The sequence below is a fragment of the Botryllus schlosseri genome, chromosome 3, assembly GCF_051294905.1.
Source record: "Botryllus schlosseri isolate E-star chromosome 3, Bs_hap1, whole genome shotgun sequence".
NCBI classification, from domain to species: Eukaryota; Metazoa; Chordata; class Ascidiacea; order Stolidobranchia; family Styelidae; genus Botryllus; species Botryllus schlosseri.
In genome coordinates, this window is record NC_137238.1 from 9,696,770 (window position 1) to 9,714,993 (window position 18,224).

The 18,224-nt window shown below is 40.3% G+C and overlaps 1 protein-coding gene and 1 long non-coding RNA gene across 6 annotated transcripts in view; one reads left to right on the forward strand and one right to left on the reverse strand.

Annotated features, from left to right (window-relative positions):
• LOC145434888 (uncharacterized) overlaps positions 1-18,224 on the forward strand; it is a 264,906-nt gene that overhangs the window by 121,572 nt on the left and 125,110 nt on the right. The window lies entirely within an intron of this gene.
• The window catches only part of LOC145435741 (parathyroid hormone 2 receptor-like), a 39,008-nt gene that overhangs the window by 17,579 nt on the left and 3,205 nt on the right, over positions 1-18,224 (reverse strand). For 2 of the 5 annotated variants that reach the window (XM_080313022.1, XM_080313023.1), the window contains exons 2-6: positions 17,870-17,989; positions 12,177-12,316; positions 11,092-11,186; positions 3,287-3,482; positions 1,861-2,014 (exon numbers count right to left, since the gene is read on the reverse strand). In XM_080313022.1, coding sequence (XP_080169148.1) covers positions 1,861-2,014; positions 3,287-3,482; positions 11,092-11,186; positions 12,177-12,316; positions 17,870-17,989 — 705 coding nt within the window. Of the gene's footprint in view, positions 1-1,860; positions 2,015-3,286; positions 3,483-11,091; positions 11,187-12,176; positions 12,317-16,806; positions 16,938-17,869; positions 17,990-18,224 lie in introns of those variants that run through there. The other 3 variants (XM_080313024.1, XM_080313026.1, XM_080313025.1) reach the window with 3 other exon arrangements.

Genomic DNA, 18,224 nt, shown 5'->3' on the forward strand with positions numbered 1-18,224 from the left:
AGAATTAAGCTAAAATACCCATGTATTTGGAAGTGACATCAAATTTTGTAACGATACATCATTTTTGTAAGTAAAAAATAGGCTCCGAGGTATGGGCCGGGGGGTAGTGAGGTATGGGCCGCTGTCTGTACTGAATCAATAAATGCCATTCATATCCTATAAACCTCAACTCATGTCACAGTTACCAACTGTTTGTATATACTGATATAAAGCTGGGCTGAAAGTGGACAATTCATATATTTCAATTCCAGTATTGATTGAAAGCCGTAACGCATAACGAAACAAGATAACTAAAGATATGTAACATGAAAATCACTATCAAATCATGCTTCTTTCGCCTCAACTACCCCATCAAATCCAAATGTCACAGCTCTGTCTCTTATTTAATTTGGAGTGACAAACCATGATACATATTAGAGCATATGATGACATACTGTGCCAACAAACTTTTCTCCCCGTCATTAAAGACAGTATTGGAAAACGATTTTGAAATAGTTTTCATGTGAGACCCATCCCCTGGTTTTCCATATACCTGTTTAATGTAGCTGTACCAATTTTGTACTGACGGCATTCTTCTCTCCCTCCCATGCTTTAACGTTTCATATTGCCAAGTTCAGATCTGATTCTGAAAACTGGCTTTTTATGGGTTTCATGATTTACTTTCAAGTGATTGTATATGGGAGGGATAAGACCAACACCTTCTGTATTCTAGAGAAAAATATATTTAATAGGATCATTCAAATATTGATTTCAGGTATATGTTATGCTGTCCCATACCCCAGCCTATTGAGGTATGGGCCGGCCCATACCGCAACCTGCTAAAAGGCCCATACCTCAAACACTCCATCTTGGGGATTCTTACCATAATTTCAAGATCCGAGAGATTGACAAAGCATTAAAACTATACTCTATAGGCAGCATATTTCTATAGCTTTCACACCATATATAAGTCTAATCCAAACATGCACATATGCGGACTCAAACCCAAATTCCCTATTTTCAAATAAATTTACTTTAGGCCGAAAAAATTATATATCTCTAGCTGAGTCAAAAACTCCGCTGGCCTCATGGCTGTGAGTAACATGGGTGAGTCTGGAGCCTTTTACTAACAATCACAGAGCTTGGCAACCATATGGGATGTCACAGTCATCAGATATGGCAGTGGCCCACACCTCAACAGTGGCCCATACCTACCCACTCTCCCCTAAATAAATCGCTTTAATAATTCTGTCGTTTAAATTTGAAATAGATTCCCATTTCAACAACGCCCAGGCGAGACCGCCGAATATCACATTTCACAGGGTCACCATTTTCAGGCTATTGATTGTGTTAAAATTGCCAAGAGTGAGTTTTTCTGTAATGCTCTGGGTAAAGTTCGCAGACCTAGGCGGTTTGGGGCGAGGGTTATCGTCATGCCGTTTGTCGCATTGCGTAATTTTCTTACTGTGTGCCGGGAAAAATTTAATTTTGGGCGGTTACGTCAGGTCGTTAAATGTCGAAGTCACAAATTTGACATCTCTGCAGAGGAACTAGGTTATACAACGGAACCTTTCGGCAACCTCATACTCTAATACAACAAAAATTATAAATGCAACTTTTTACCTCAACTTTAATTAAAATCAAATGCAACTTTCTCGCGATTTTAATTCAGCAACAACTTGCCATAATTATAACTAATCCGACTAAGATTAGACGAAATAGTGTCAACACAATACCAAGTCCGCAGTAATGCCTTGTAGAAAATAAACATGGATGGTATAGTCAAGAAAACAAGTAACAACAGTATTTCACGTTGCCATGACCTAATCTCGTACTAATCTCCTTCGGATCACTAGGAGTTGACACAGCTCGGCAACTCACCCCATCCGATGAGGATGAATTTCCAGAAGTACTTCTTGCCGGAAAACACAGCGAGGAATATCAAGCTGTGCAGATGGAGAGCCTCGACAAGAATCCAGTAATAGTTGGTCGCCACGAAGTAATGGAAGAGCGTCATCACGAACTTGCAACCCACCTTAACAATGAACAACAGTGACGTGAAATGAAATGAGGCACATTCTACTGAATTCGACAATATCGATGCTTACAGTTAGGACAACGAGTAGGGCCGAGAAAAAACGATTATTCTAGTACTCGAATACGAATGAAAACTAATAGTAATGAGGGCGTGATGATTTCGTCGGGTATCGAAAATTATGCGCTCTTTGCCACCAACTGTTATTTCAGGGGCGGGCAACATAAGACCCGCAGAGAGTTTCTGCCCTAAAAGTGAGATTCGAATCGGAAAGTAGTGAACAATTATGGCGTCACAGAATGAATCCAAGTTTGCAAACCTGAGAAAGTTGGTCATAAAAATACTTGTTGTGTTCGGGTCTACATACATTTACGAGCAAACATTTTCGACCATGATCATTAACAAGACAAGGCTACGTTCCAATATAACTGATGTTCACGTGTAGTCTAAGGGTTTATACCCGACATGCAGTCAGAGTTGAAAGAACTTATTGACAACATTGATCGACCACAGAAGTCTCCTTGACTTCAACAGCTATTGAAATACATAACATTCATCAATTCATTAAACACAGTTTTGGTATCTATGCTTTAAACTTTGATATACATGAACGCTATTCCAAAATAACTTCAAGATTAGCTGCTAGGTTGAAATGACCAGGCTGGCCGTTATATTGGTCCATGCATGTGTCGACTTGCGATCATAGTCAAAGGTGTCGTCAGAAGCGTTACGAGTTGTTATTACATTGGCCGCAACTTATACTTGTGGATATGTATTTTCGGCACCCGTTCCTATCAAATCGACGGCGCGGAGTTTCAAGACATGATCCGCGTATTTCAAGAAAGGCAGCTACAGTTAATATTTGCACAAGATGGATGGAGGTTGCACGATAATAGAGCTAAATTTGAACTAAAACTTGGAGGTCCGCGGGGTCCGTGACGGTTAAGAGAGTGTCCGTTAAGACAAAAAGGTTGAGAACCACTGGCCCAGTACTTAAAGTGTCGAAATGAAAGCGTCATTTGTCCTGTATGCGCAATAGAAAACTTGGTACGTGTATTTGCTGGAAATATCACCTTGTGACTTGGAAGAAATGGAAATACTTGAGAAACTAGGCTTATTCATTTAGTTTTATGTGCTCTACGTATCCTCATCTACAAGACCCACATCGACGCCAAGTTCCGACTGGTGTTGTATGCGAGGTTAAGCTACAGTCTTATCCTTGCTCGTCAATCTCACCAATAGCAATATCTGAATAAATTCATTCTCCCTTACGAGGTAACTTCGAGTATGCGAATCCTGCACTTGCAACATCAGCTCATCCACTATTTGGTCTTGTTGTGACGCACTCAAATCCAGGATACCCGAGCCAACGAAGAGTACTCTGTCCTTGATGAAGATAATTATGGCGCGCAACATGAACGACGCAAATAGATGCAGGTGAATGTAGTTTCTTGTACAGTGAAGCTTTCTGTAATAAATAAACACAGACGATGTAGGGGTAAAGTCGGCGGGCCATGCAGCAAGTCAGAAAAGTTTCCTCTTTTCCAAATTAAATTCTAATTCGAAATATAGTTACACATTATTTCCAAATTAGACTAGAATTAGAATCCCGGGATACGCAAAAACTGGGATGCTGAATGAAGTTAGGCTCATACCAAATCAAAGTTCATTCGAATAAGCATGACAATGGCAAATGTCTGTACAGCAAGTTCGGCTCGCTGCGAACCATACAGTTCTCCTGTAGTCTTTACAGGTAACGCATATAATAGATTAGAAATAAAGCCACGGAACCAGTGGCATAGCAGCGACAGAGAGAGAGAGAGAGAGAGAGAGAGAGAGAGAGAGAGAGAGAGATGGAGATGGTGTTCTTTTTCGCCTGCACCATCGAGATGCTTTGACGGCGGAGATGCGAAACGGCCTTATAGCAAGGTCATCTAGTCTGCACCCCCGTTTTGTTCTCCTCCATGCTATCCGTGATTGCTGAGCGCCCAGCAGGATAGCCGCGGATACTGGTTTTCGAGTCTTTGATCTGACCCGGTCGTGGATCTAACTCACGACCTACCTATCAAGAAGCCGGACGCATCACCGTTTCACTATCTCGCTCGGTAGGGGCGGAAGGCTGCAAGGGGCGGCAAAATGAGGCTTCAGAGTGCACACAGCAGGGATAGATGGCTATAATCACGAGCTGATTTGTTCCAACTTACGATTTTTAAGATATTATCGCTGATTTTGTATCGGCGAAAACTACAATACTTCAATTTTTAAGGCGGCAATTGATCTGTTATTTATACCTAACACATTGGTTCTCCATTTTTGTCTTCTCTTTTTGGCCTTAACGCTGAGACTGTGAGGGTTCATTCTCAAGCAATATAAAATTTCTGAGATGTATCCCATTATTTGTAATCATTTTTATTGAAAAGATTGCTTGAACATGAAAGTATTTCAAAACTTGATGCAATCTGTTTATGGTCGCATCTTCAACGGAAGCCAGGGGCGGCAGCATATGCTCCACGCCACTACACGGAACATTTCACAAACAGAATATAATTAGATTAGCGGCATTTCGCTCCAATTAGACCGCTCTAGTTGTGCAAGTCTGGTACTGTCGCCTATGATGTGGATTGTGCAGTGTATAAACCAGAACAAAATCGCCCCGACTGTACAATGAAAAGATACGACAGAATTAGCTGCATGAAGATAAATGACATCCACACTGCGTATGCCACAATACAAACATAGTTTACACTTCAGGAGTAGATTCTCGGATAGGCCCCGACATTCTATATTTAAAAATGACAGGATAATTCTCTGGGGAAGTACGTTTGCAATGACGGAAGACGTCTGCGGAGTTCAATGCCACTATACTCCACTGGAAGGCGCGCCCATATAGGAAATTCACTGCAGTCTTCATAATTAAGATCATCTGATTAATGCAGGTGATGAAGGGATTCTGTGGTTATGAATCTTCATCAATCTCGGGTGATAGGCCACACATTGTTAGGGTTGCATTTAAAACAAATATCAATTTAAAACAAACATGTTTTAAACATTGCCCTTGTTTAAATCACATTTTTTTGTTTGTTTGTTTGTTTTCAGCCATGACGTCACCAATCTTTAATTGTGACCTCACACTTGATTGCCACTGACAATTGAAAATATAGGGTATATATGGCTTCATCGATGAAAAGGGCTTCCGACCACTGTCATAAACAGACCAAAAAAATCTTCAACAAGGACTGTATCGCAATGCAGCATTTTTACGGTCTACTGTCATCATCATCAGAACACCCATTTCGTGCAAGTGGTCTCTATATCTTCTTGCTATAACTGTTGAACCAACGACGATTTCGAGGGTTCCAGCCACTCCATATCGTATACATCGACTATATTGGGTGCAATTCGTCCGTAGGCTCTTACTGCATGTTTTTTGGAAGAATTTAAACAATTATGGCGTGATTATACGTTTGAAACAAAAATTGAAAGGAATTTGTTTAAAACACTCTTGAAAACACGTTTTAAGCAGAGTGTATTTAAACACCGCTTGTTTTAAATTTAACCCTAGATATAGTCGTGTAACACCTATATAGTGGACAGAATGTCAATATTTCGGAAAGAGTAAAAGAATTAGATCACAAAAGTTGCGATATGAGACCTGTGAAATTCGAAACAGTCTGACCCGGCATAAGTGAATAATTTGAATCGGCGAAAAGTGATCATATACCTAATCCCATAATTCGACGATAATACAGCTACTGATTAGGCCTATATAAGCAGCTCAACAATGCTTATCTGCGATTTATCCTTTGAGATTTAACAGAATGATTACAATATGTGTCAATTGAGAATAACGTCACTATTTACAGTCATTAAATCGGATGGAAGCGCAACACAGCAATAACGTATTCCAACTAGTTTATACAGATCAATATACGTTGCGAAGTTATCATAGACCGTGAAATTGCCACCGCTAATACTAAAGCTATGTAAGTGAGCCCTTCTTCGCGTGAGGATAGTTTTAATGCTTATATGTTTGCAATGTTATCTTCAATAAGTTGCATTGATATTTTTCACATTATAATTTAGAGATTTCAACAAATTTTCTAAAATACTGTCGTACACAGATTTGGGTGCAAAATTTAAACAAAAAAGCCTTACACGTGGTCACAGGAGTAAATCTAATATGGCCACGACAATTTCAGTGCGATTCTATAGTACAAAACCCATTTACAAAGCACGTTAGATTTGAATGATTTGTCTTTCACCATTTATGTATTCCTTCATGATGACACTACGTAATGAAACTTTCGCTAACAATATATTTATTTTGCGTGGATGTGATGTTTAAAAATATGTATTCTATATTGAAGCGAATATCAGTAAAAGCGCGAATCGACAGAACAAGGTGACAGTCACGTTCCCTTTAAAATAACACTATGCACACATAAATATGTTCCATCAGCATTCACGTTCAATACCTAAACTAGCAAAATGTTACATTGAGCCACATTCTAACACTGTAACGGCATGTATACAGTCTTAAGAATAGATATCCCCATATTGCATATAGTACATTTCTCAGTCGAACTAAATGAACCGATACATTGCTTACGGGTCAAGCGCGAGCGGAAATGGTCGCGCTTTTATTGCTTTGACAAGACAATTATTACTATTAGCCAAGGGGGTACTGGTATAATGTGATAATATATTTTCACCGCATATAAGATTAGGAATTTTGATCTAGCTAGAAGGAAGGGTTAACAGTCGATGTGGTCAGGATATATCATTTAAAGGTGCATATTTAAAAATGCATTTCGGTGGTAAATGCGGCAGGCGGTTGGCTCAGATTTCATGTTCCACGATTTTAATATCGTTTATGTAACGTTAAATAAAGGATTATTTATGTTAAGCATAACATTTGTCGATAATGTAGCTAGCGTATACGGGCTTCTATGGTTCGCCACCACGCTGATACCATAACACATAGTTATACATAAGAACTCTGATATGTCAGTGACCGATGGTCCACGAAAATTCAAACGTCACGATGAACCAATGGTTTCAATTTACTTGCTGAACAGTACAAACTCGGGCGCGTATATTCATCCGAGCCCGGCGCAGTCGTTACCATCAACAGTCTAATCAGGGGCGGGCAACATACGGCCCGTGACGGGATTTTGAGCGGCACGCAGAGAGTTTGTTCCCTGGAAGTGAAATTCTAATCTGAAAGTGTTGACAATTATTATGCGTCACAGAATGAATCCGAGTTTGCCAACCTGAGAAAGATGATCATGAATATACTTGTTCTGTTGGGATCTACGTACATTTGCGAGCAAATATTTTCGACAATGAACATAAATTAGACAAGGGTACGTTCCAATATTACTGATCTTCACGAGCAGTCTTCACTAAGGGTTGCTACATCCTATATGCATCCAAAGTTCTAAGAACTTTTGGACAACTTTCATCGAACTCAGATGGCTGATTGACTATACAACAGCTATTGAAGAACATCAGGGCAATAAATTCACGAAATATTGTTTCTCGTGTCGTGCTGTAAACTTGAAGTTTACATTAAATACGGTTTATTCCTTGTATATGTGGATAAATTATAAATAGGGATTATTGTATCGATTCTGCGATCCGCTCCGCCGAGTACTACATTTTCTCACATCTATAACCCGCTGATCGAAGAAGTTGCCCGTCCCTGAGTAAGAGCGTTCGGAAACCGGAGGAAGTCTACATGCGGATTTCGAAAATCGAAACGCCTGAATTTGCGGCAACTTATCTCGGAGAGAAGCAACGATGATATGTAAACAAGGCACTGCGTGTGAGCGAGTGTAAACGCCCATTTGTGCTTAATAACAGACGGCGTACAGTCACGTTGTGGAAATTTCAATATCGACATACGTGACTAATAATGCTGCAACAAGGCCCGAGCGTTGATTTATTGCCAATATATATAAATCTAATGCTGACATGCAATGAATTTTGCAACGTAAAAACGATATTAAATAATTGAATCCAAAGCAGAGCTATTATATTCCCGCTATTCAAGCCACAAGAAACGCTTGAAGAGGGCATTAAGGTAAATGCTGTAATAGGACGTAAGGTAAATAGCGCGGATATTTATAGATTTGCTTCCTTCGGGGACGGGATCAGAAAGTCTGCATCGCATGAATTATGTATGCAATATGTCAACAGATCCTCGATATTTTCCTGGAATCGCCCTGCCGATAAAGGGATTATCTTTGAATATTGCTGAATATTGCCTATGACTGTCATCCCAGTGTGGAAGTAATTTGATCGCAAATTTCTTAGCTTGGCAGAGTATAAAACTGTATTTTGGTGCCTGGCATGGTGGGGCGGAAGACAATATCCGTATTACGTCAATTATTCTGCCCCGCAACAAATTACTTGCTCGTATCTGTGTAACCCCACAAATAACATGACAGCACATTTTTGAAAGCCGACGAAAATATGCAAATTTTATGTGCTTCAGTGATGTGGGTCGATCGCGTACAATGCAGGATACAGATGTGTCGAATACGGTCCAATGTACTGGGTCACACTTCCCGGAGAAAGGTAACGTGCGTAAGCGAATCGCCTTCGCCATAAATAATTGACACTGATAACAGGGAATATCATAGTCATTCGTGACGCAATTCGACTCGTGGCGAAAATCTTGAGGAATAGACGCGTTACCCAGGACCAGCGTCAGAATACTGAACTGAATCGTGTCGATAAAATGGCGCAAAAGAGCGGTTTATGTAGCTATAAAGCGTGAAATTTGGTCGTAACTTTGTAAGATCAACACTCGAAGACTAGAATTGTGCATGATTTTGAACACCCTGTTTTTTAAATGTGCTGCCAGAGCAAGAAGCTAACTGGTTTAATCTTCAAAATTTCCAACTCACATTTCATATAGTTCCGGAACAGAACAGGATTCGGAAGTTCTATTCTATACAGACAGATACATGGATTAGCGTTTCGGTCGCAATGGCTGAGAGCATGATGACAACGCATACGTAATCATGAATATTATCATTTTATTACAATATTAATCGCAATTACATCGCTGAACTGCGCGAATAAAAAGGATTTTACAATTCAGGAGTGCCCGGCTTCTAGGTCTATGTGTCGTGGGTTCAATCCCCAGTTCATTTAGACCAGAGGTTCTCAACCTGGGGGGCGCGCCCCTCTTGGAGGGGCGTGAAACATCTGAAGGGGGGCGCGAAGAAGCGGTCACCTGAAAAAAATTTTGCTAGAATCCCAGTATAGCCCCAATTTCATATTTTTATTCTCTAATCAACATTCATAACCGTCCATACCACCAAACAATCTGTTGGGGTTGCTAGAATCCCAGTTGGGTTTTGTGATGTGACGATAAGGGGGGCGCGAAATTTTTCACTATTAAAAAGGTGGGCGTGTCTTAAAAAAGGTTGAGAACCTCTGATTTAGACCAAGGACCTGATCAGTATAACTGGTATATGTTTCTTCCCCGCTTGACGGTCACGATGGTGATGCGAGATTTAGAAAGCGTTACAAGACAATGTCTCCGGCTTCATTGTCCAGCGTACATGTACCACTCATGACATGCATATACACATACCCAGATAGTATGGATGTATATAATGAGTCGGTGCATATGCCGCAAAACACCAAGGACAAAAATATAAAACGTCCTATTCATATATTAAGACAAGCATATCGATTGCACTTGACACTCAAATGCGGGTCAGAGTTTTTAAATGGAAGTTCAGGATTGATGGCGACAATCGATCAAGCTTTGATAAATCCCCAATCCAAATCACACTTTTCAACGGTGACGGTTCCTCGCACCCAAGGGCACTGGAATCGAGCGCGACGCAAATCGATGACATATCACCCTACCCCAGTTCGTCCTGTATAATCCACAATGCTTAGTAATGTGAGTTATCCGACCGTTAGCGGAATCGCGATTACCCTTATTATACACGGAGACTTATAAGAGCGATAAAATGATGGCTGGTGGATCTCTTCTCGGGATTTAGAACTACTATCTTCGAGTAGACACAAATTGCAATTAGGATGGACGCACATTTCGCGAAAGAATAAGGGTCTTCAGGACCTGATAAGAGCAATAGTGGACATGTTCATTTGACGGTGAATAATAAATATAGACCTCTATCCAACTCTGATATAGGGCTATACCTTTGAATTCACCGGCGCAACTACACACGCAAACACAAAGTAACAAATTTCGGCCCGAACGGCGCACAGCTACGCTCGACTAATACATAACAACACTACTAGGAGATTCAGCGTGGCGGGCTCGAGTCACATTTTGACCAAGGGAAGTATACAATGGACGGGGAATCTGCGAAAAACCAGCAAACTAAATTATGACCGAAACATTACTTGCACAGGTCGCACCGCCAATATACTATTATATAAGTATGATGGTTTGAGTTAAGGTCCGGCGTCGGATGACTTGTTAATTCGAATGCCGAATATATTTATACTAGCTATCGTCGATAAGACTGACAGAAGGGCACGGCGAAGGGCTAGGCATAGCGCACAGTAACATCAGCTTGTGTATCTAACATGATTTGTGTACACTGGACGTGTACATTCTGCCTACCGGCAGCGAGTTTAGCCAACAGCAGAGAAGTATGTACGTTAGGGTAAAAAAAATGATAGCTAGCATATAATAAGCTCCAGGGAAATCATTGGCAAGACGCGTACATCCGACGTATGCTAAAAATAGAGTTACAACATAACGTCACTCTTTGTACCTCATATACACCACATGCTGATGGAATAATATATAAAAGGATGCTAATTAGGCTGCAGTAAGAAACGTATACGCAGAGTTCCGCGAATTTATTTCGATCATCAGTGCACCTGCTGCCTCATCACCAAAACATAACTGACCCATTACGAAGAGAAAATCTATGACATTCCTCAGTCGCAAGTGCTTGCCAGTTTACTCTGCACTCCTGCAGTGTGTGTAAATATGTGCAAATGAAAATACTGTCTCGTACACAGCTGAAGGAATTATTCCGAGCTATCAGTAGGTGACATCTTAGAATACTCACCGAAAATACGCCAAGATGAAAGTTGCGAATGTCAAGGCCACCAAAGTGCAAGCGTATCCGACCGTGTACAGCTGCACTAGCCTTTTCATATTAGGCTGCAAAATAACAAGGAAATGTGTTAATCAAAGCCGCCAGAACATTTTATGATATGTAAATTGCCTCCAAATGGTATAGCTAATCAGAACCATAAATCAGCCCCGGCCTGGATCGAATTGGCCAATTTTGATTGCCCCGATTCGAATATTTATGCAAGCAACGGAATCACTGCCGATTCTTGCGAGTTCGTTAAAGAAATAATATGAATTTATAACAAATAGGGTTGTTGTAAGAGTATTGTATGCGAAAAGCGGGACAGATTACTACACTCTTTGAAGCATTATTAAGAAACACGTAAGTCATGCATTTACCGCAAGCAATGACGCAGCAGTACACATAATTCAAGCAGATCATTCCGAAATGAAATGAAACAAGATTTTGGTTTGCGATGGCATTGATATGAGACCCGCATGTTGTCCAAGTAGAGACATTGCAAAATGGCGTGTATGCTATTAATGTGGGCACGAGTTTTTCTCAATGTATAGCAATATTGTTGGCGTATAGAATAAAGTATATATAATACACATTGAAGACTGTTCGCTCATTTGCGTTAGAAGCGGTGGATAAAAATAATTATACTCTCCATTATTTTACGATGTTGAACGCCCCTGGTTTTATTTCTGGACACATCCATTCTTTCAATTCACAAATTTCTGGATGTGGATTTGGAATGATTTAATGTTTACCAATTAAACTGCCTGTATCCCGGAACAAGCTAATGATTGTGCTATTGTACTCGCGTAGTTTCGAATATTAGAATATGTATGGAAAGAGATTACGTTTGATGGAAAGTGCTCAAGGCCTAATTACTGAACAGGCGAACATATAAGCAATTATTCAAAAAACAAATATTGGCTCTTCTATGTTGGCCACTTGATGGGGTTTCATTTGTTCTAGCTATAGATCGTTTGCATATACAGCGTTAACGATCGAACGCATGTGATTATCGACATTTCAAGCTTAGTGAAACGCAAGGTCGTCACACTCACGGTCCCGTGTTTCAAGTTATTCAACAATTCATCTTCCGACGGGATCATGGAATGACACGCTGCATAATAAGTCCACGTCTTGTTCATTTCTTGACTAAAATGCCACTGGCCGGTTTCCGTGCAATGTCTCTGTGCTACAGCTATACAGGCGGAAGGTTAATGCAACCGGTTACATAGGATTAGATGCAATGAAGTATTGTGAAGTGAGATCGATGCAGGCGTGAGGTTATAGAGAAAAAATGAGTCAAACAGTGTGCACCATATTTACGTGAGTCCGTTTGCAGTTCCCCATCCAATGCGGTAACAAAGTCGTCCGACGCGTCATACCAAAACGAAAAATTCATGGCACCACATGAGATTTTCGGAATTTTAACGATAAGCGGATAGCACATAATGCAAATAAGGGATATATATGCTTGCACGCAAGAAATTTTATGAACGTTCCACACCCAAACCATTCAGATAGGTTAGATGAGTGCGTTTGGATACCAATCAAATAGAAAATCGTAAATCCTGCATTGTAAGATGAGACGTCTGTGTTTGTAGCTATATAAATAATTAATGGCCCGCCTTTCAGTTTAGTGTGACAGTAACCTTCGGCGTTTGGTGGGTTACGGAATTGATACGTTATCAATCTCGATAATCTGGATTACTTGCGCGTTTCCCTAAGCTCCACTACATGGAGGACTATTTCAATACTGGTGTGAAATGACCATTGATGTCGAAATACCATGAATGCTGCAACCCCGATACTTAACATGTCATATCTTTGGGCATAAAGATGACTCGATGATAGATGATCTTTATATTTCAAATAGCCTGCAATAAGTCGTATGTATCATTATTGCCATTTATGGTTTGGTTCAGTATACGCATTGCGGTTTCGGTGATACCACTGTGTACACACTCCGTATAGCCACTAACCATGGCAAAAGTCACAACGCGATCGAGTGCATCATAAAAGTTTGTTTTTGGAATTCATAGTGTTTTTCGACTACGGTGGTCATTTACACCATGTCATGCAATTTTCTTCATTATTAATCCGTAGCTGCCGACTTGTAGCACGGCCCACTTCTAGGCTTTTACAAGACAGCGCTTATACACGGAACATACGTCTGACAAGAGTTGACAAGATTACGCGCAAATTTGTTATTTTCAGCGCAACGTGAATGTAAAACTGACATAAAATTAAATATTAAATCATCCAAACTGGCGACTGCAAGCGATGTATTGGGCTGATTACAGTGATTCCGCTCGACAATATTTCCCAAGAGAAATTTGTCAGACGGAGCGGGGCGGCGCGTAATAAATTTCTACGGGGCAGCCGAAATATAATTTGGTCTCTGCCGAAGCACGTGGCTTGTTACTGACATCTGATGAAATTTCAAAATTCGACCTTGAGATACCAAAGGACAGTCGTTTTAAACCGGTGGGCAATGCACCACTGATGGATAGAACTCGGAGATAATGGTTAGGGCTGAGCCAAATAGGGTATCTAACAGATTCTGCATAGGGTATACGTGAATCATCCATTATACAAGAGGTTCTCTCATGAACAGCCGTAACTTACATGTCATAAAACTAACTGTTGGGGTTGCTAGCATTCCGGTTGCACTTTGTGATATGATGATAAGCCGGCGCGAAATCTTTCCCTATTATAAAGGGGGCTTGTCTAAAAAAGTTTGAGAACCACAGCATTACAACATCGTACATATTGTATCTTACAAAGTATACACCTGGTCACGTGATTGAATACAGGACAAAAACATCATAGTCCAACTCCAACTTGAATCTGGATCAAAGGTCCCTAATCCATTTCCAATGACTAATCCAACCCCATTCTTATGTCTGTGGTTCGTTCAAGACTTTACTAATTTAGTTATAATATTCATATTCATAATTAAATCATATTTCCGATCCATATGTTGTATTGTGAGTAATAACTAGGGCAATTTTTGCAACTTTTGCAACTTTTTTTTACGGCTTCCGGCAGCTTCCTAAATACTCGGAAGATATGTAGAATGTTGTTTTAAGCTGCTTGAAGGAATCTTACAGTGCAACTTTTTGCAACTTTTGTCCATTTTTTTTCATGCAACTTTTTGAAACATTTTGCAACTTTTTCGATATTTCATGAAAGTATTTTTGATTTTGGTGAAATACACGACCGAATTCGACTGAAATACCGTGAATCAGCACTAAAGCAACGCTCCTACGGGTATTTCGGGAGCTGAGCAGGAAAGTTGACCTTTTTATTTTTTAGTCAAACTGGGAAGCTGATCTTTTTTTTAGCCAACCGAGCAAAATGCTGGTCTTTTAGTGAAACTTTTGTGAAAAAATAAATGCAACTTTCCACGGATTTAACTGCAACAAAAACTTGCCCTAGTAATAACCCTACACTATTAATTGAATAATTATTCCGCGGATACATGAATCGATGAAAAAGCAGATCACAATATTGATTCTGTTCACCGATTTATTTTTAGTTACATTCACGGGTATCGTTAGATCTGCTCCACAAAACAAAGATCACATATACTATTGGGAAGGATGTGCAGTCAAAAGCGTATATGCACAATAACAAAATAGCTGGGTAATGAAAATTTTGATTTAGAAATTGATATAATCGCACCGTGATGTAACGAGCGAAAGATAGGCCTACGTCAAGAGGACGTTGATCCAAAGGTTGAAGGACAGGTACGCATTTTGATCCTTCTGTAGCCATGGCTCCGTCGTTAGGTTTAATGCATTGTCAGATGCGCCACCTGACTCCGTATTTACGGACCGAAAGCGGTGTAAGACAAAACTAATAGAATGTGCAATGTGCATCCATAACATGTCTGCGCTGGGTGACGTCCCTGATAAAACGTCGTTACAACGCCCGAATGCAATATAGAGAGAAAGAACTATATCTGGCAGTCCAAGTTAGCAATAAGATAGCTGTTACCGAGTGCGTGGCAGGCCAGAATTGCGTCCAATCTTGTAATTCATTTCAATGACCATCATATCGGACAGACTCAGCAGTTAATAGAGCGTGTCAATAAACATCAGGATGTACCAATGACGGATTAGGCCCTAGCTGGCGTGCAGTATTTGACACCTTATCTGCCGAGGCGGCAGTTTAGTCAGGATATTATTTTCGTAATATGGTACAATTACAACTTTGCCCGGGATGTGTTCTCGTGTCGCTGTGTTAGCTTACAGTTCATTCGTTACCATTTGCTGCCGAGTTCACGAGATTTAACAATATCACGCCCTCGCGCAGTCCGTCCAAAAGTGGAACACTCTTACCTACGGTACCCGTCATTTACCAAAAACTCATTCGGAATAATATAAGTCGATTCGTGTCAATTCTAACGTTCTAAAATCACGGCAGCGGAAGAGATCTAGCGGTTCGGTGCAGGTTTACACGCCAGTGATCGGTTACCCATTAATCACTATGCTGTGCTCAATCGCCAAAGCTATCTAACATCATATTCCAAGCATAAGACTCCCGCTAAAACGCACTATAATTACACACGCTAAACAAACAAACAAGACACGATACCTCAAATATGTAGAACATTAAGACAACAAAACATCAAACCAACACCTGGTTTCAGTTGAGGATAAGCAAAACGAGGCAGAACACCGCAGTATCAAGCAAGCATTACAAAAATCAAGAGAAGCATTGTTGTGATTACTTTGATTCGACATTTGTTAATTCGTTCCCGTTAAAGTATACGCTACTCGTACGCAAACAGAGAGGGCTCTTTAGGCCTACCGTGTCACACAAAGTAAGCGTATCCTTGACATGTGCGGGCGGAGAATATATATCTTCGTTGCAAGGTGGCCACGATCAAACTTCCATGCAAAGTCAATCGCGTTTACAAGTCACGACTAGACGAGCATTAACTCATAACATCTAAGTAAGCACTCATGATAATATTTAGCTTTCTATATTCGATCTGTCATCACTAGGATTATACTTCGCTCTGGTATTTATTAACATAGCAGTTCAAATACGCCACGGAAAACTTTTCTTTGGACTTTAATCCTAATGGATGCGATTGGTAGGAGATATATGTCGTTTTCAATGTTTATTTCGCCGAAATATCAACTCCAAGTGCCTTAACAAATGAGCTTCGAGGATGCAAACATAACGACAATGACCCCCCCCCCCAATTCAGTGACGTAGAAGCTCTGCGTTGTACGCTTCAGTGACTATGTTTTTAGGAAAATAACAGTAATTTTCAAATTCTGAGTTTCAGGCGTCAGTGAAAATTGTTTGGAAGCTATCTTCAAGTTTAAACTTTTCTGATTTTTTAATATAACACGTTTCGGTTGCCAGATCAACAAGAAAAATCACAGCAACAAACATATATTAATGGCACAGCATGATAGCAGTCACAGCAGAGATTGAAATGAGATATACATTGAAAATGTGTGTTCAAGTTCAAGCCCCACACGTTGCACTCCGCGGGTAATTAGGACCGTATGCAGTGAGTGTCACAACACCATGCAGAAAGCCGAATCGTAGAACGGGTGACATGGTGACATTGACTTATGGCACATATCAACAGAAATTCTCATTTCAAGTCCGGTACTACTGAAGCGCGGCTACATTGCTAAGCCTTCATCATGCCCATCTTACTCTGCCATGCTGTAATATCTCCTCGTATTCCCGAGATTCCATAAAATCAGTCGGGGTGCAGTCCATATAGATACCAGATTTTGGATTTATACGCCATGTTCCGTTCGTATCACAAAATCTTTTGACGAATTCTACATTATGTATATGAGATTATCTTGGGCAATATCGCATTGAAGTACACTGCTAAATAATAAAATAGGTATCGCCCCTCTACCATCAATAGCGAAATATCTTGCATAATGTAATCAACCCCGTCGTAGATTCATAGACACGACTTTATTTCCAAAATAATGATAAAATATTGACTACACTTGACTTGTGATAGATCGTTCCGACTTCCGCGCATTTTAGTTGTGATACCAAGATTGTTGTTTGTTATGTTGTTCGTGAAACGTTAAAAGCCTACGCTATTTCGTCAGGTGGCATATAGTATGCACCTATTACCTAGTCACATATGAGCGTTTGCACGTGTTTGTGGTTTAGCGATAGATTTCTGATACATGATTTGTGACCATAGGCAACACCCGTCTGATTCACCCCTAGACTAGCTCGGTTCGTAGAGAGAGTGAGATACTAAGTATGTCGTGACTACCGTATTTGAATCAAGGCGCATATTTCGTGACTATTTTCGTAACGACAATGCGCAAGCGTATGCAACAGTCTGTCAATTTAATCATACAGGCAATACATTACGGACAACTCCTATCCAATACCTTGACTCTAGTTTGAGCGGGAAATATGGGATAATGGTCTACCTGAGTCTACCTGATAATGTAAGCAAAACAGCTGGGCTGTCAAAGCTAAATTCGTAAATTTAGACAATGCAATTCATACGTGGTTGCATAGAACATATCAAAGGTATATGTGTAGGTTTTGATCACTTAGTTCCAAGAGACCATTTTACATTGAACCTATATGTGGCATTCCCATATGATTAGTGCTGTAAGAGTTTAGATTAAATCGTTTATCATAATTATTTACATTTCGTTATAAATTTTTACACTGTTTTTTAGGTTAAACGACTATATGTGGTTAGTTAGGAGGGAAGTTCATGCGCACTTACCGTCGTGGTTAAAATCTGCGACGTACTGCGGGCAACCAATTGAAACCGGTCCAGGAGGGCTCTGAGGCCAGCAGAGTATATTGTCCCATTCCGCCGGACAATAGACTTCCAGCGGCTCGCCTAAAATAATTGACAACAGGAATTCAAAAGGGCTGGCAGCTCGTAATAATAGGAACAGCGCTCGCTGAAGGTACATTGACTTTTGTCAAATGATCTTTTTCTAGACAATTTCGACTTGAAATTGCATAAAATAGCGAAAAATTCTAGGTAGGTATTCTGTTGGAGCCAGATATTGGTATGAACCGCAGTACCGGTACCTGGCATATATTTTCTTAGGAGTATAACGTCCGATATC